Source organism: Sturnus vulgaris, chromosome 28 (genome assembly GCF_052056855.1).
Source record: "Sturnus vulgaris isolate bStuVul1 chromosome 28, bStuVul1.hap1, whole genome shotgun sequence".
NCBI lineage: Eukaryota > Metazoa > Chordata > Aves > Passeriformes > Sturnidae > Sturnus > Sturnus vulgaris.
In genome coordinates, this window is record NC_142270.1 from 636385 (window position 1) to 654217 (window position 17833).

A 17833-nucleotide genomic window follows, 5' to 3' on the forward strand; every position below is an offset into this window, starting at 1 on the left:
GCTCCAGCGGAGCCCTGCTGCTCCTGTAATCCCAGAGTGGCACCTGAGGGAAAACCAGTGTGGACAACACGGGCTGCAGGAGAGAGGGGATTTTTGTAGAGCGACTGGTCAAATGTTCACATAGCTATGCTGTCTTTATTTAGCAGTGTGATGTACCCAGGTGAAGAGCCTCCCAATAAATACTGGTTTTGGTGCCTAACGAACGGCTGCTGTGTCTTTACTTGTGAGCAGTGACGAGAAGGGGATCATTTGTGTATCCATGGGTGTGATGGAGAAGCAGTGACTGAAGGCTGTGATGGATGTGTAAAAATGAACACTTACCGTGGGCAGAGTTTTCCCTGGGTGAAGTTCTGACACTGCAGGATGTGTTGGTTGGTGCCTTGCTGACCCTGGGTACCAGCCAGCCTCCTCACCCTCCTCCTACTTGCCGCAATTCCTACTGTTTTAGTTTTCATGTGATTTTCTCCTATCCTCTTGCTAACGAATCCAATGACACACTTCTAACCTGCCAGTAGTTCTGTGAAGGTAAGAGATCTTCTGTTTTGTCTGTGTGAGTCCTAAGGCAAACCCAGCCTCCTGATGGGCTCTTGGAGCTGGAGAAAGGCAGGATAGCCTCTCCCTGCACTGGTTGTTATGCTAATGCAGAAACAAGCCAGGTCATTGGGGCTTTGATCCTTGATTTGAAGTCATGGTATGCAGTGTTAAAAAAACATTTGTCTGGCAGTGGTTAAAAAGAATGGCTGCTACTAAAATAGCTGCTACTTAGGATTCACTAAAAGCTGTAGGCTGACCTTCAGTCTTTGAAATGGGCCTGTTATTTTAGCAGGTTTTGGGGCATCCCCACTCGTATATGTGGGCTGGCTCACAGGAAGAGAGAATTTACCAAGCAATAGATGTGCTTGGAGAGCAGCAATGCAGGATGGAATGACAGAGCTCTGTCTGCTGGAAGTTCCCTCGGGCAGCAGCGTTGGGAAGGGAAACCCCCTGTTCTGGTGGCTGCTGTCATGGGTGGGTGGGAGAGAAACCTGGTGGGATGGTGCTGAGGGTGCTGTGTGTGCCCATGCGTGTGTCAGACATCTCCCATCCTCTGAGCAGTGGTACTCACAGTGTCCCTGGGCCGTGTCGCAAGCACCTTCCCTGGCATTATTTTTTCATTGATTTGCCTTCCCTGTCCTGCCCATTTTCCATGCATGGTGGTGGTTTCCATCTGAGCAGCGTGACACTCTCGTGCAATGTACCTTTCGTTGTGACTGCTGACTGAGGAGATGGAGCTGGTTCACTAACACTCTTCTCTTGTGTTTGTAGGTCTGCACAGGGATCCGGGCCGGTTCCCAGCTGTAGCTTTTGAGCTCTGTAAAGGAGATTCTGGCAGTGATGGACTCGCTTTGTACAAGGGTCAGCCCGAGATGCTGGAGGTGAAAGTGCAGCACAACTCAGAGTCAGAGTACTTGGCTAGAGATGGTCCTTCAAGCAACAGCTCCTTCTACAGCAGTGAAGGAGAGGGGACAGACCATGAGGGAGATATTCTGGATTGCAGCGGGTCCAGGCCTTTACTGATGGATTCGGAAGAGGAGGAGGAGACATGCAGGTTGTGCCCAGGGTTCCTGCAGCCTGTGCCCAGGCACGAGGCCTCCAAAGAAGATCCCCAGTCCCAGGCCAGAGCAGGGGAGGCGCTGTTCCCAGCCTTCCAGTCACACACCGGGGAGGTTTTTAACGAACCTGATGTGTTTGCCACTGCTCCTTTCCGAAGCTCCAGGAAGGTGCCTGATGAAGTGGATGTCTTTACGAAAGCTCCTTTTATCTGTAAGGGTAATGCAGCCCTACGACATCCAGAGGAAGCAGATGTGTTTCTGAGAGCCCCTTTCACTAAGAAGAAAAGCATGGAAGAGCTGACTTCCCACAAGGAGCCATTCACACCACCCATTTTCCTGAGCCAAGGAGGCGATGACCGGGCACAGCCGACGTTCCCGTGCCTGGATTCAGTAGCTCACGGCTCTGTGGCCTCGGTGAGAGCTCCACATCCTTCTGCTGGCTTTGCTCAGCCAGGCAATCTCCATCCCTGCTCTGTCAGAGCCGTGGAGGCCCAGGAGAGTGTCCCTGCTAAAGCAGCGCTGCCAGAGCAGGGCGACGTGGCCGGCAAGAGGAGCCACGGCCACACGCTGCCCGCGGATGCCGCGCTGGGCTCCGTGGCCAGCAAGCCTTTCTGTCCACAGTCCCTGTCCAAGTATTCCCGGCACTACAGTCCCGAGGATGGGCCGGGCCTCGAGGCCAAGCCCATAGCTGCTTACAAAGTGGTGTCTCAGACCAACAGACAGGCCATAGCAGGGTCTGTCTCAGTTGTCCCACTGTCTTCCAGGACTATGGAGCTGCCCAGCACAGATCCCTTCGCCTTGGCACCCTTCCCCTTCAAAGCAGCAAAGCAGAAGCCTTAACGTGCCTGGAGCTGGGGGCTGTGCTGCCTGCAGGACCACCTCGTGCAGGACCTCAAACCTCTTAGCTGAACTGAATGACATAGCAATATATACATACATATATATATATATATATAAAGAAATTATTATTTTTGGTCAGAACTCTATTTGCAGTGATACATAGTTGAACCATTTAAGTTATGTTCGTCTGAATGCCTGGCTCTCAGGACCCTCGTATCCTTTCCAGTTGCTTCTCATGTTCCTCCTTTCACTGTCTTCTCTCCATTTATTTCTTTTTTAGATGCTTTTCTCAAACCAGCAGTATTGCATATTTTCTGGTCCTGGGTAGAGAAATGCACTACAAGATAAATTAAAAGGTTTATTAATTACAGAGTGAGTCAAGCGGGACTTGCTAATGCTCTGGAAAGGACATGATTTTCCAGGTTAAAGGGTTATTGTGACTTTTGCTGTCAGTGATATTCCTGCTGCTCAGCAGCAGTGGCAGTCATGGCTCCAGGTGTGCTGGTGGGTGATGTGCCCAGGGAGCCAGAGCTGTGCCATGATGTCTGGGGCCAGTCTGGGCAGCGCTGGTGAGAGCAGAGCCAGGGCAGCAGTACAGCTTTTCTCCCCCAGGACTGGAACGTGTGCTGCTGCCCCAGGCTGGGGCCAGAGGCAGGGAAGGATCACGGTGCCTTTATGCTGTGAACCCAACAAAGCAATCAGGTTCTTACTGTTGCTGGAAGGTCGTACAATCAGGCTGAGCTTTCGTTTTTACACATGCATTTCCTGTCTGGTCTATGCCAAAGTGTAGGACCTGGAAATCTGCTTATGGTGAAGGAGAGATGTGTATTTACAGTATTAAAAGTAGACCTTACAGGGAAATTTCTGACGTAAACAGCTCCAAAACTGTCCTGATGTACCTCATGTGGTGTGACTCAGCAGAGGCCACAGTCCCGTTAGACTGGTTTATACTGACAGAGAGCTCGACTCAGAGTGAATTCTGCCTATTGCTTTCCTGTTGGTTAAGGATGAACCTCAACAAAATCCATTTGCTCTCCTTCTGAAGTGTTCGTTTCCTATCCTATTCCCAAAGAGCAGGGCTGTGATGACTGAGGCATGGACTCAGCCTGGCAGAGAAACGGAGACATTTATTACAAAAGGCAAACTCTTTTTATACCCTTCTACAGGACACAGTATTTCCCTAGATGGTAACTCTCACTAAGCGACACACATTGCCACTTCTAAATCAGGAACTCAAAGGACCTGATGACAATTTTAGAGCAGAAATACTTGGGTGTGATGGCAAACTTCCTGACCAACCAGGGGCAGAGCTTGGCCAGAGTTTAGGCTTTGGCTGGCAGGGTTTCCCTAAAATATCTTACAGATAAACTTTTATTAATAATCAGTGGTAACATGAACAACCTACAACCAACCAAGGGATATAAATAACATCAGATAATTATCTTACAGCTCAATCCCTTTATAAAAACTCCATATATTAGTGTTATGATATAAACAACATATTTAGAATCACCATTTATTGTGTAAAAATCTTTAAAGTTAGGGCCCAAACCCCACAAAGCAGTCAGGGAACAAGCTCCATTCATCTTATCCTTTCAGTTTCTCAAGCTGATGATGAAGTTGGAGTAACCAAGGCTGGTCAGATCACCCTTGCACATACCCATTGTGGGCCAGAATCTGTGGAAACACAGGCATATACTCACCTCCAGCTTATTAATGGTAAGGGGCCTTCCCATTTTCCATTTTAAAGATTCTTAACAAATACTTGAGCTTTTTCTAGGTGAGTTTGCGATCCCCTGAAATGGTGTTGGACTGGGGTTGAGTCATTCTGAATGTGATTCAAAAACTTAAGATATATATAAGGCTTTTCCTAGTCTTCTGTGGGGCGTATACCCCATCCCTACACTCCCCCTTTTTTGTTTAACAACACCGACTTCAGAGTACTATGGGCCCATTCTGTTGCAAGGAGTTTCTCTCCTCTGCCCTTCCCCAGTTCATTCCTCATCCTTTAACTGTCGGACTCTTTCTCCTTCTCCTCATCGTCCTTTGCATTGGTCTCAGATTTATCTGAGAATTCGTGGAGCAGGACATGCTGCTGAAGCCAAACTCCAGCATGTCCTCGTTCAGTAGGTGTTAGCGCTGGGGCTGGAGGCGCAGGTTGCTGAGGAAGGTGCCGTTCCCCGAGCCCGGGGCGCTGCTATAGGGTCTCAGCTCACGGCCCGCGGTGCCGTGCTGCTCCAGGCGCTCCTGGAGGCTCGGAGCAGGACCGGTGGGCGATGGGGATGTGGGCGAGGCGGCTGTGCCCGCCCAGCAGGTAGGCTCTCTGCCTGTGGATGAACATCAAGGACAGGAGCTCGTCATTGTTGAAGGGGCACAGGCACCAGCGCGTCCGCGCGCCTCGAGGGGTTCGATGTCCTTCATCACCACACCCTGGAACGTGTTGGTGTCCTCCAGCACCGCCCTGGACAGCTCGGAGCTTGGCTTTTGCTTGTTCACGGCAGCTTTTCCTTTGGGTTTGCTCTCGAGCTGCCGGAGCTCCGGGTTCTGGTCGTCGCTGCCCTCGATGCTCTGCCGGTGCTGTTCTCTCCTCTCGTTGTAGAACTCCCTCCCTGCCTGCTGCTGCTGCAGGTTCTGCGTGCCCTGCTGGTGGCCGCGACCTCCCGGCCTGTCAGTGAGGATCTTCTTTCCGTGTGAATGGTCCCCGCTCCTGTCCCGGTCCTCCCTCCTGTCCCGGTCCCCGCTCCTGTCCCGCCGGTGCTCCTGCTCTGATGGGTGTCTCTCCTCGTTCCCCTGCCACAGCGATCATCCAGTTCCTTCTCCACCCTCCTGGCGCTGTGCTGCGGGCTGTGCCCGCGACTCCATCCCCGCTCCCCGTGTCACCGGAACTGCGGGAACGATCCAACACCCAACCCCTCCAACAACATTTTTAGTTAAAGAATCAAGGCATTTCTTTGCTTCTGGCTAGGATGTGTAGCAGAAATAATTTCATCCATACACAGCCCGGGTGTGCAGAGGAAATAATTCTATGACACATAAGTTTTATTAGGTTTTTAACATATTTTGTACAGTGAAAACCCCATAGAAATTCACTGGTGTAATAGTCGTTGGTTTCCTATTGGTTACAGATCTCTTTGCCTCCGGTGTTAATTAGGTCCTCATTCTTACCTCTCTTTCCCAGGCCAAGTGTCTCTGGCCATGCCGGGGGTGTTGTTTGGAGTTGATGTTCCCTTCATGGCTGTTATCTTTTGTGCATCTTCTGTGCTGCTCCCAGTCTGTTGAGACGTTAAACTCATCAGGCCTCACCTGGTGGAAACAATGTCTTGGAAAGAAACCCCAGTTGCTCTGTTTTACTTTTCCCTTCCCTTAGTTCAGTTCCCCTCCAACATATCTCCAGTTGCAAGAAACGAGCCAAGTGTTCTGGTGGGTGTGGGGATGGCCTGGAAGGGAGAAGGAAAAGCCTGGACTGAAGTGTTGGAGCCTCGAGGTGGGGAGGGAGAACACTGGAATGCAGGGAGGCCACGTTGGCTCCCATGAGTTGCTGGTGAATGATGACCAGGTCGGGGTGGGGGGGGGGGGGGGGTCTTGGAGCTGGGACCCTCCTTCCCTGCGCGGTTGCACTCGGAGTTAATAAATACTGGTGCATAGTGGTGGTAATGGGGCTTTCTGTCCTCCCTCACAACCTCGTGAAAATAGAAGTACTGTAAAGAAGTTTCTGGGTTTCCCTTGATATGTTTCTTCAGCAAAGCTGACACTGTTACTATGTTTTGTTGTTTAATTTTCTGTTTAAATGTATGCCCGAAAAGGGGTTTTTGTTCTAAATATACGTTCCCCCAAGTCAGTTGTTGCTGGATAGAATGAGTGAGAGACATAGAGAATGACTGTGACAGCAAACTGTGAATTCAAGGAGAGTGATTGTGAGGGCCCAGACAATAGCCTGTGTCACAGCCACACTGAGCCAGGAGCTGCACTTTAGCTCTTGAATTTGCTCAAAAGCAGCTGGAAGGGAGGTCAGGCTTTGGTGCTGTGGGATGAACCTGTGGGAGATGCTTTGCTGGAGTGAGCAGGTACCCTGTGTGAACCATGTGGGGTCAAGGTGTTACCTCTGTTCACTGGATTCAGGTTCTCCTTCCTTCTCTTCATTTTTACTTGAAAAATTGCTTCTAAATAATTCAGTGAAGCTTCTGTCAGTGCCACGTGCAGGTCCCACAGAGCTGATGCTGGAGGAGCATCATCCTGTCCCTTCATGCTTGGAGAAAGGGAAGGTGCACTGAGATGTGCAGGCTCGACTTTAGCCCTTCTTGGCCTAGGTCAGGCTGAATTCCAGCTGGCATTTCGGCAGCTTTTCTGTCCTTCAGGCACTTTACATGAAGAGCAGGGTAATTGTGCCCCAGAGCTCACGATCCTGCCAGACACATCCAGTGCTTAAACAGTTTTAAATCTCTCCTAGGGGTGGAGACAGCTCGTTTGTATCTCTGCATGTGACTCATAAAGTAATAGGACTTCTGGTTATGGTCCGAAAACTAAATTTCAATGCCTGTTACTCCAATATCCTTCTCATTTCCAGCCTGTGTTCCTCCTAATCCTGCGCTACCACTGCTGCAGCCTCAGCATGATTGAGTTGTAAGTGGAAATTTCATTTCCATAGCCTCTGCAGCTTATTGTATTAATGAATGGGGTAGAATCATACTAATTATTTGCCACACAATCAGTGATCTTAATGAAGTAAGACTTACACAATGACAGTGCGGTGTTTTGAAATCAGTTTTCTGAAAAGAACCACTGGTTTAATGTTTTTTTAATGCTTTAGTAAAAGGTGTTCACTGCCCTGGGTCGTCTACCCGGAGCGTTATCACGTCCCTGTGACAATCCCGGATTCCTGCTGGGAGAGGGGCTGGCTCTTGGTTCTCACCCACTGAATGCACTAAAGTCTCTATTCAAAGTGATTAATCAGAGTTTCTGCCTGAGTAAAACAAGCAGTTGGCTCTGTACTCACTGCCCTGATGTTGGGCCAGTGCTGGCGGGGACTGTCCTCCCCAGCTGCTGCAGGACTTTGGGGGCTGTCCCTATGTCCTCTGTCCTGCCGTGACCCTGACCCCGTGGGAGCACTGGTGACACGGCCTGATCGTGTCCTCAGTGCCACAGCAACAAAACAGGGCGAGATCTGAGTAACTGCTGAACGCAATCACTCCAAAGTGGTAATCGGTTACTTTAACTCAGCTTCCACCAAAGACTTATGTTGGAGAGTTGAATTTTTGTGGGTTTTTGTTTCGTTCCTCATGGTTTTAAATCAATGCCTTCAAGCACACTGACAGACCCCAAAGCATTTTTACTGCTCCAGTTCTGAAACACATTCCTGAAACCTAATCAGTTGCATTAGCGTTTCTAGAAATAACCCACAGCCTGTAGTTTCTGTTGTAGGTGGGTAAATACCCTCACATACACCTGGAAATGCTCCTGTGAAGTTAAAAGCATAATCAGTTGATCAGTGTTCCTAATCCCTTGCCTCCAAAGGGATGGGATGGGTGGGCAGGGGGCTTTCTCTGCTGTGGGATGCAGCAGGTGAAACCTCCCACACCCCGAGTCTGGTGATGGGAGAAAATCTTTTGTGTCCACAAGGAGCCAGAGCTGGGGGTGTCCGTGGTCCCCACAGTGACACACAGTGACTTGTCCCCTCTGTCTGTCAATCCCTGGGCTCAAGTTTTGCACTCCCGTTGGGATCGTCTGTTCCTGGTAATCATGAAGAAATGTTCCACTTGTAAACGTATGTACATTTTATTAAAACTGTATCTGATGAACAGCCACCATCTCCATTGTGTCTTCTTTCTCCCCTCCCCATATTTTTGCTAGATACAGGGACTCTGTTTTTTAATGTTCTTCCTACTAGTGCTGAACTGGGTTTGGCCCTGCTGTTTTACCTAGCAGCGATAAAGTAAAACTGCTATTGCTGCTTTAAGCAGAGGGTATTTCAGTTTATATTCAAGAGAACTCTTCCCACCCAGGGCAGGACAGAGCCCAGAGCCTGCCCTGCAAAGCTGCTGCTCCTCGGTTTTAATGCAGGGCTGGTGACCAGTAGATGTGAAGTCTCACTGCGTGCTGATTAAAGGTGTTTTTCGGTATCATTCAGCAGCCAAGACTCTCTAAGTGCAAAATGTTATTTGGGCTTTGCTGCACTTCTTAATTTCATTTCAGTCTTGGTGTAAAATGTCCTTTGAGAGAGAATTTGTGCTGCCTTCTGGCTCTGCACAACTCCTGATAGGAGGGGACACCCGGGGGGTCGGGATCTGCTCCCAGGGAGCAGGGACAGGAGGAGAGGGAATGGCCTCAGGGTGGGCCAGGGGAGGTTCAGGCTGGATATTGGGAATATTCCTTCATGGAAAGGGCTACCCAGCCCTGACACAGGCTGCCCAGCGCAGTGCTGTAGTCGCCATCCCCCATCTGGGGGGGATTTAAGAGCTGTGTGGGTGTGGCACTCGGGCACACGGGTGAGTGGCTGGCCCGGAGCCGCCGGTGCCCGTTCCGCCCCGATCTCCTCCGCCATGGCCGCTGTCGCCCTCAGGCGCTGCCGCCAGGGGGCGCCGCCGTGAGCGAGCGGCGGCAGGAGCAGCCCCGGGGAGCCAAGATGGCGGCGGCGCGGCGGCTGTGCGCGGCGGCGGGGCTGGGCGGGCGGTAGGTGACCGCGGGGCCCGCGGCTCCCGCTGCCCCGCACGGCTTTTTCCCGCAGGGAGCTCGGCGTATTCGCGGAGGGGCCCCTCCCGCCCCTTCCCTGCGCGACTCAAAGAGGGCCGCGTCGCACTTAGCGGCCCCGCGACCTCTAGGGCCGCCCCGAGTGCTCCTTGCTCTTCCCCTTCCTTTCTCCACCGCGGACTGGGATGACGCTTCTTCCTGAGTGTTTCTCCTTCCCAGCCTTTTGCCAGCCGCGAGCTGGTAGTTCTTCCTGACACGCAGCTCCTGAGTGCTCACCCCCTGCATACCCGGGGAGAGCCGTGAGGGGAAATTACCGAGGGGTAATTCCCTTCACATGTGCTCAGGACCTGCACCGAGGGGTAATTCCCTTCACGTGTGCTCAGGACCTGCACCGAGGGGTAATTCCCCACACGCTCAGGACAGTGCAGCCGGGATTAATTCCCCTCACACATGCTCAGGATCCTGCAAGGAGGGGGAATTCTGCACCCCCGCGTGTGTACAGGATCAAGCAGTGAGGAGCTGTTACACCCCCCCTCCCACCCATTCCTGTATATTCAAGGCCATGAAATAACAGGAAATTCCTCCCCCACAATTTGCTCAAGATCAAGCAGTAAGGAGGAATTTCGAGGATCCTGTAGCGCTGGGCACGCTTGCTCTGTGCTGAGCAGTGTAAAATGGGATATAATCATTATTAGCTAAAGGGAACTTCCGGGGGCCTTCATTATACATTCTGTTGTGGTTTCTACCTGCTCCCTAGCCCACAAAAATAAGCGAGTAACATGATTTAGACTTTTTCCATGTTCTTGTGTCCTGCACTCAAGGTAGGGATGTTCATTTCATGAGACCGAGCTTCTCTCCTGTTCCATGTTTGAGGCTTCTGGGCCTGTGTGCAGTGCTTGTGTTCTGGTTTATGACCAGAACCAGCATCTTACTGAACGGCCCCTGCAGATGGTATTTACTGAGTTTATCAGTTTTCCTCCCATATGGCTGATAAGGAGGAGAGGAACTGGATAATAATTGATCCTTAGTATCCAATAATTCATCTGTGATGTGAGTTTTGTTTTCATTTTCTGATGTTCACTTTGCTTTGAAATACCCTGATGCTGTTGGCTGTGCACACGGTTACAGAAATCAGGTATTTACAGCTGTGAAACTGAAGCCTGTTACTCAATCACTCTGTCTTGCTTTTCCTTTTAATGATTTTTTTTTTCCCTTTTCCCCCTGCTGCTCTCCCCTCTTTACTTTTGTTTGAGCCAATGACACCACCTCAGGTGTGTATTGCTGAGTCTGGGGGCAGCTAAAAGCATCTGCAATACTCTTTCTTTGGGACAGTGCAAATGTAGAATTTGGGAATTGTCAGTAAAGTTGTTTTTCTCTAGGTTATGTCATGTGCTGTTAAAAGATCATAATCTGACGACTCGACAGCCTTTACACCAGCTTCTGCAAAAGAAACCGTCTCTTCCATCTGCAGCATGGCATCGTGCAGGTAAATACCAGTTAAAAATTAACAGATGAGCACATTGTGGGTTTTTATGTTCCATTGTATAGCTGAAAGTTTGCTGTTCGTTCTGAGGATTATGCTTTTTAGTAAATAAAAGTTAGCAGAACAAGCTAAGCCAAGGTTCCTTTTATGCTGCTGTCTCCTGGCAGATGACGTGCCCGTGTTCAGCAATGCTCCTGTGGCTCAGGGGTTTTTGGGTTGTGTTTTTAAAGCCTCGTGGCTGCCCGGGCTGCAGTTCTCTGGAGCAGAGGAATCACTCTGGGCTTGCTGAATTATCAGGACTTGACTTTCATTTAAGGTCCTTAGGTTTGATTATATTACTTTTCTTCTTTGTCTTTGTTTTTGCAGTAAGAGGCATGTTTATTCAAACTCAAGACACACCAAATCCAAATAGCTTGAAGTTTATTCCAGGAAGGGAAGTGCTGGAGTCGAGGACTATGGAGTTTTCCACACCGGCTTCAGCCTATTGCTCACCTTTAGCAAGGTATTATTAAACACACCATGACTGGTTAGGGGCTTGGTCTGGGCTCTGTGTCTACAGCTGATGTTTTTAAGCAAATTCCGATCATTCTGCTGCTCCTCTGGAGTGTCTTGCTTGGATTTGAGATGTAATGCTGCCTAAGATGAAAGCTGGGAAGGTTATTGTGGGTACTCCCCACAGCTCTGTCATGGCAGGAGGCACCATGGTCTGGTTCCTGCAGTTGGATTGAGAGGGGGTACAAATCAGTATCTGTGAGCAGAAGCTGCATCATCAGTGAGATCTCTGGCCCTGATTTCTCAAATTCATCCCCTCAGAACACTCTCCGTTCAAGTAGTTACTTGGAAATTATGTAACTGTTTAGAATTGGGAAACAGTCTGTGAATAGCCCCCAAATACTCTGAAATAAATGCAGCAGCTCGCTTTGGCAGGTGTTGGGGCTACCCTGAACTTCAGAACCAGGGTGTTTTTCCTTCACTAAAGATTTGTGCTTCACTCAAAGAAAGACAACTGTTCTGGGCTGGGTCTGTAACAGGTCTTGGAAATGCTGCTTTCATTAATCAAAATGTACTATCTGGAGTAAGAATCAGTTCTTGGCATAGAAGGGGCTTGGAGCACCAGCATGAGTCTCTGGGAATATTTGGAGGCACTGATTTTGTGTCACTGCTTTCACATCAGTCTGTGAAAATAAACTCTGTGTGTTCTGTGGGTGGAAGGGCTTTGGGCAGGGAATGAGACCTAGAGATGCTGCAGTGGAGATCCCAGGCAGCTTTGGCTACCTTGGCAGAATTCTGTATAAGAGCAGAAGCTGTGTGCCATGGCATTCCCTCCAGGAGCTGGGGGACTATCAAACACACAACTCTGATGTTTCCAGAGGCCTCTTGCAGGGCTGTTTGAGAGCAAACAGGATCTTTGCAGACAGAGCTCTGTGACTTGCAGTAATAAATCCAATGTGAAAGGTTTCTGAGACATCACAACGTGTTAGCAAAGTGCTGAAGCTGCAGGATCTCATTGTGCCAAGGTGCATCAGGTTGCAGAGTGAAGTCGACTGTCATAAAGTGGCTTTTTGTTGTCATCTGTCTGCAAATAGACATTTTCATCCAGGATGGTGTGTGTGCTGCAATGTGTGCAGTGCACACCAGTTTGGTTGTGTGTATTGTGCAGGATCATGGGGAAAAACCGTCTGCTTTGTGTGTCACTGATCCCAGATCATGGTTTCTGTAAGTGGGATGACTTTGTTTTAAAAGGGAATAAAATTCCCTTTTAAATATAATTTGGAATAAAAATTTCCAAAGAATTAACAAAAGCTCCCTAGACGAGAGGGAGGGAAGAGAATTATTTAATTATTTCAGATGGTTTGGTGCACTTGCATAATTCCATGGTTTAAATATTTTCAAAATCCAGTTGATTTAGCCATGTAAATGCTCAGTGCACACAAAACTATTTAATGTGTAGAAATTCTTTCAAGTGGGTATTGTGAAATCACTTTTATAATTTTCCATTGCACGTACTTTTGTGGTAAGATTTCTGATTCTTTCATTCATTACATTTTTGATATTTTCCAGTCTTTCAAGAGAATATTCCCCCCCCAATTACAAAAAAACACTCTTACAGCCTTACACTGTATCTCACAATTTTTGTGAGTATTAAATATTGCTTTACTGAGGGTTTCTGGAAGGATCCATGTTTCAGCTCCACAAACTTTAAGTTGAATATTGTGTTCCATCAGGCCTACAGTGCAAGTTCACCACAGTTTTAATTTTTTTTTTCTGTAGATGAAATTGTTGGGTTAACCATATTATTAATTGTTAAAATTAAAACTCAATTTGTCAGATTGGGTGCATTTTTACCCATTCCCCCCCCCCCTTGTTTCCTTAACAGACAGTTATTCCGGATTGAAGGAGTTAAAAGTGTTTTCTTTGGGCCAGACTTCATCACAATCACCAAGGTAAGGAGAAGAGTGATTCAGCTGTGCTCAAAGATGAGCTGTATGGAAATGGCCACAGAGCAGATCCAGCCAGGCTCTCAGACAGGCTTAGTGGAAGTCCCAGAGAAGTGCACACAAGTGCCCAAAGGGAGCTGCCTTTAATATAAAAGAAAATAAGTTCAGGGAATAGTGAATTGACAATCTTGAGTCTCTGAAACAGTTGATAAAAATATCTGTCAAATAGTAACATATTTTGGACACTTTCACACCTTTTTAACTAATATTTTAAAAGCACTTGCTTGGCTTGCAAACAAGGAGGCCTTTCTTTACATGTCACAGTCTGAGTCTAACTAAATGTCTTTGGCAAAGCTGGACTTGCCAGAACATGGAGTCCAGTCTGTGCATTAAATGTGAGGGTCCATTATGGCATTCTTAATATCAGACTCTCTGTGTAATGTAGCAGAAGCAGGCAGGTACTCTTCTTTATTCTTGTTTTCCCCCCTCTTCTGATTCTCTCAGGAGAGTGAAGACCTGGACTGGAATTTGCTGAAACCAGATATTTATGCAACCATAATGGATTTCTTTGCCTCTGGCTTACCTGTAGTTACTGACGAGGCACCTAGGACAGATACAGGTAAGTCAGATCTTCAGGGAAAGGCCAAGGTGTGCCTTTGGGTTTAGCTTTTGTGCCATCCAGAAGAGCCTCCACTTCTCCCTCAGAAAAGCATGCAGGAGAATTTAAATTTAAAACCTATTAAGATGAACGAATGCAGGCATTCCAGGAATGCCTGGAATTCTCTCAGTGTTCTGACTTGCACATTTTTCTTTTCCCAAGCTGCTTCCGAAGAAGATGATGAAGTTGTACTGATGATTAAGGAGCTGCTGGATACAAGAATCAGGTGAACAGGGAGCATTGCTGCTGGATGAGTGAGTTAGTCTTGGGAGTTAGTGTGTTATTCTTTGGGAATGTGATTCCATGGTTCAGCATCTGATGTGGAGAGGTTCAAGTGCAGAACTGGCCAGAGCTGGGAATGCTGTTCAGTTGAAAACTCTCTCTCTGGTTTTGCTGTTGAAGCTTCTGTCCTGAGCAGAGTCCTTTGCTGACTTCAGAGCAGGGCTCACCCTCCACATGGTCCATGGCTTTAACGTGGCTGCTTTAAGGCATGGAAATAGCACAGGCTTTGCTTCTACAGACACCCTTTTCTCTTTCTGTATTGATGTCAGTTGCAATTGTTCTTCTCCTTCCCTTCCAAGTGTTCCAAAGTAGTTTATATTCCAAAGGAAAATTTCCTAGTGGAAAATCCTTGCCCTCAACGGATTTTGGCTTTGCACTCTGTTGTGATTTTATTGGTGCTTTAACACAGCTTGAATTTAGAAACTGGTGGTAACTAATGAAGTCTCAAGAGTAGTTGTGGATCATGTTGTTTACCTGAAGAGTATTTTTGTGCTCATTAAGTGCCTTCCAAAGTGAACTGAAAGCAATAAGTAACTTGACATTTAATGTGCAGGGGAAGATGTCTGATGTGCTTGTGATATCTGATGGTGACATCTTCCCCAGCTCACGAACTGCAGGAACCAGAAACTACTTTATCTCAGAGCAGACACATGGTGCTGGTCAATTTTCCTGAAAAAGCAAGAAAAGTAGAAATAAGCTGGAACATCTTTCCCAAATTTTGTACTAAGTGTTGAAACCAGAAGCCAACTACAATGTTGGCTAAAGCTGTGACAGAAATGTTCATGCTCCTGCTGGGTACCTGGTTGTTTAAGCTCCCTGGGGTGTGTCAGTCCTTGATTTCCTAGGGGCCTTTTCTAATAGGCACAGAATTTCTGCCCAAAATTCGGGTTTTCCCACCTTTTCATTTCTCTAATTTCTTCCCCCTCAGTGCACCAAGAAGCTGTTGATGAGAATAGCAGCAGTTCTGTATCTTCTTTCATTTTATAGCAGACTATTCTCAGAAGTTATCCATAAATCAGGTTACACATAGAGCATTTATTGTCCAGCAAATCAAAATTAAATGCAGAGAAGTTGTCGCAAGGTGCAGGATGGAGGGAATGTACATCTGGAAGGTCCTGTAGTGTGTCAAAAAGTTAATTCAAGTAAGGGAAATGGTATTTTAAATCATGATCTTTGGCTTTCTGGAATGGAGATAATTTGCTGTGGTGAGTTTATAAATGTGTCAGGTTCAGAGACTTCTCTGTTAGGACTGTAGTTCTCAGAGAGTTATTTTGGAAATCAGTATAAAGAGCTTCTGTTAGAGTAACTTGATGGTTTTAACTTGGTCTGGAAAAATGTTGCTATGGCGACAGAACTACAATGCTGGGCATTTGTGGCTGGCAGAGAGAGAGCAGGCTGCAGAAATGCATGTGGCACTGAGGTGAGCTTATCAGGAGCTGGTTCCTTCACCCCGAGCAGGATTAAGCTTTTATAGTTGGAGCTGTTTTCTGTCCTTCGTAAATTGTGGAGAGCTGCATATTTATTTATGGAAGCAGGGCTTCTTATCACAGGTGACAGCTGCACTGCAGCCGTGGGGGGACACGCCCCTGGTGTTACTGGCAGCAACTGAGGCAATGATTGCCTGTGGAGAAAGCCTCCAGGCAAGCCAGGGTGTCTGTGCTGGCTGAGCTCTGCTCCAGGGCGTTCACTCTCTACCCTACAAGTTCAGTGATTCCTTCATACACTGCTGGATTCATTGCAAATATGGCTTGCCTGCTGTCCCCCAGAAAAAGTTTCTATGTTAGATAGTCTGGCGCAGGAGGAGTTGTTGGAAATGTGAACCAGGTGGTTGTAGAGAAATAGTGACTAAATCCCTCTATCTTGACAATTTTTGTATTAAATACTGCTTTGCTGAGGGGAAAGATCCATGTTTCAGCTCCACAAGCTTTAAGTTGAATATTGTGTTCCATTAGGCCCACCGTGCAAGAAGATGGTGGTGATGTTATTTACAAAGGCTTTGAGGATGGGATTGTGCAGCTGAAGCTGCAGGGGTCGTGCACCAGCTGCCCCAGCTCCATCATCACCCTCAAGAACGGGATACAGAACATGCTCCAGTTCTACATCCCTGAGGTGGAAGGCGTTGAGCAGGTGGGTCGGGGAGAGACCACAGAGGGTTTCTTTCCAGTGGAAAAGGAGCTCTGTCCCCCTTTCCAGCGGGGGCAGGTTGGCAGCTCGGGAAAACCAGAGATACATAGATGCAGGTTTTCCAAGTCAGCAGCTGCATCTTGGCAGGGTGCTGTAGCAGCCCATGGGCTGGGACTGCCTGCCTGGGAGCAGCCCTGGGTGCTGTGGGTGCCTGGCTTGGCCTGAGCAGCAGCAGTGGCCCTGGGGCAGGGCTGGCTGATGGTGTTGGCAGCAGGGGAGGCAGGTGACCCTTGCTGGATTCGCCCCAGTGTGCCACACCCCTCCTCTGCCGAGGAGCCCTGAGCTGGACACACTTGGTTGCTGATACCTTTGTGCTTTGGTGACTTGATGTGATAAAAAGCAACGAGCTTTGTTCCCTGAAATGCAGATTCTTTGGTTTTCTTATGAAATACCTGTTCTCTAGAGCAATTGTTTTCGTGGCCTTTGTGGTAACTTGGCCAGCTCCTATAATTAAAGCTCATTTCCTCATGGCATTTTGAATTGCCAGTTTTTCTTGCCTTCCTCCTGAACCTGTTGTCATTCAGTGGTGTGGAATAACTGCTGTTCTCCTTGGGCGCAGCAGGGATTTAATGTAATAAATCCTTCAGGACTGAGAGCTTAAACTGTTTATCTAAACTACTTCTGGATTTGATTTCAGGTTGTTGACGATGATGATGACGTGGAGAAAGAAGCAAATTCTACTTGAGCTTCGTCATCTGTGGCCAAATAAACATTTAACTCCTGGTATATGTAAACCATCTTTGTGCTGAGGAATAACCAAATCTGCCTTGTCAGAAAAATAGCTGTACTTACTGTGAGAATGTACCATCAGTTCAAGCAGTTCATCCACTAATTTATTAAATGCCCTGTATTACAGAAAAATTCTTTTACTCTACTCTGTGCTATGTCTTTAGAAAGAAATGGTGGGCTCAGAAAACAGTGATGTGGTTTTTTTGTTGTTTTTTCATACAGAAACTTCAATACTGAAAAAAAGGAGAAGGCAAAAGTTCCTCGGCTTTTTCATGCAATAGCAATATTAGATGTTTATTCCTCCAGCCTGTAGGACTGACAGGACTCTCTGCCCTTACTGGGAGCTTCAGGAATGTTAATTTTATCAAGTCTTGTTAATAAGCTGCTGATTGCTATCAAATTTTAGTGTGTGAAAGATAACCTTTGACATTAACTGTTCATTTTGGGGGATGTGACGCTGCCATGGCTTGTGGAAAGTTATCTCCTTGCTCATTGCTACTGTGCAAACCATAGCAACAGAAACAAAAAATCATATCTTCTATAGTAAATGTTGGAAAAGAATGATCCTTATCAGCTTCACTAAGTAGAGAGATTAATTAGCTCATTTAGCAGTGAAATGGTTCAGCCACCATTAGTGTTCTGTTGAAACATGCATGATTTCTCAGAGTAATTCTGCAGCATCAGGAGGAGGGTGCCGTGCTGGCAGGCACGGATTGCCTGTGCAGGGTGGCAGAGGGAAGGAGGGCCTGTGTTTGTGTTTGCTCCTGCCATATCCTGTTTGCTCTCTGGCCTTGTACTTGGCTGCCTCTGTGGGGGACGTGGCAGAGCAGGGCTCCTTCCAGTCCTGCACACCAGGGCAGAGAAGTGTTTGCTGTTCTGACATACAGAACATACATAGTGTTTGCAGTTGAAATACATAAATGGGGCTTTGCAAGGAGCTGTG

General features: G+C 47.7%; 2 protein-coding genes and 1 pseudogene across 4 annotated transcripts in view; 2 read left to right on the plus strand and 1 right to left on the minus strand.

Moving 5' to 3' along the window:
• Window positions 1–8231, plus strand: part of AAK1 (AP2 associated kinase 1) — a 71242-nt gene extending 63011 nt beyond the window's left edge. For both annotated transcript variants that reach the window (XM_088179900.1, XM_088179904.1), the window contains one exon: window positions 1306–8231. In XM_088179900.1, the coding sequence (XP_088036026.1) occupies window positions 1306–2432 (1127 nt within the window). In that variant the 3' untranslated portion in view covers window positions 2433–8231. The remainder of the gene's footprint in view (window positions 1–1305) is intronic.
• On the minus strand, window positions 4441–6677 carry LOC106862394 (smad nuclear interacting protein 1-like; annotated as a pseudogene).
• Window positions 8232–9014: 783 nt separating the features above from the next.
• Window positions 9015–17079, plus strand: NFU1 (NFU1 iron-sulfur cluster scaffold). 2 transcript variants are annotated; one of them, XM_088179910.1, is made up of 8 exons: window positions 9015–9098; window positions 10496–10602; window positions 10966–11101; window positions 12977–13043; window positions 13542–13656; window positions 13858–13921; window positions 15930–16104; window positions 16799–17079. In XM_088179910.1, exons 1-8 carry the CDS (start codon window positions 9052–9054, stop codon window positions 16844–16846), a joined length of 759 nt encoding a protein of 252 aa, XP_088036036.1. In that variant the 5' UTR covers window positions 9015–9051; the 3' UTR covers window positions 16847–17079. The 2 variants fall into 2 exon arrangements, with proteins under 2 accessions (XP_088036036.1, XP_088036037.1); XM_088179911.1 differs by lacking the exon at window positions 9015–9098 and adding an exon at window positions 9989–10251.
• The last annotated feature ends 754 nt before the right edge of the window (window positions 17080–17833 follow it).

Coding starts and splice junctions, on each gene's coding strand:
- NFU1 (XM_088179910.1), top strand. CDS start 9,052: ATGGCGGCGGCGCGGCGGCTGTGCGCGGCGGCGGGGCTGGGCGGGCG. Junction 9,099..10,495: donor GCGGCGGGGCTGGGCGGGCG/GTAGGTGACCGC, acceptor GTTTTTCTCTAG/GTTATGTCATGTGCTGTTAA. Junction 13,657..13,857: donor GGCACCTAGGACAGATACAG/GTAAGTCAGATC, acceptor TCTTTTCCCAAG/CTGCTTCCGAAGAAGATGAT.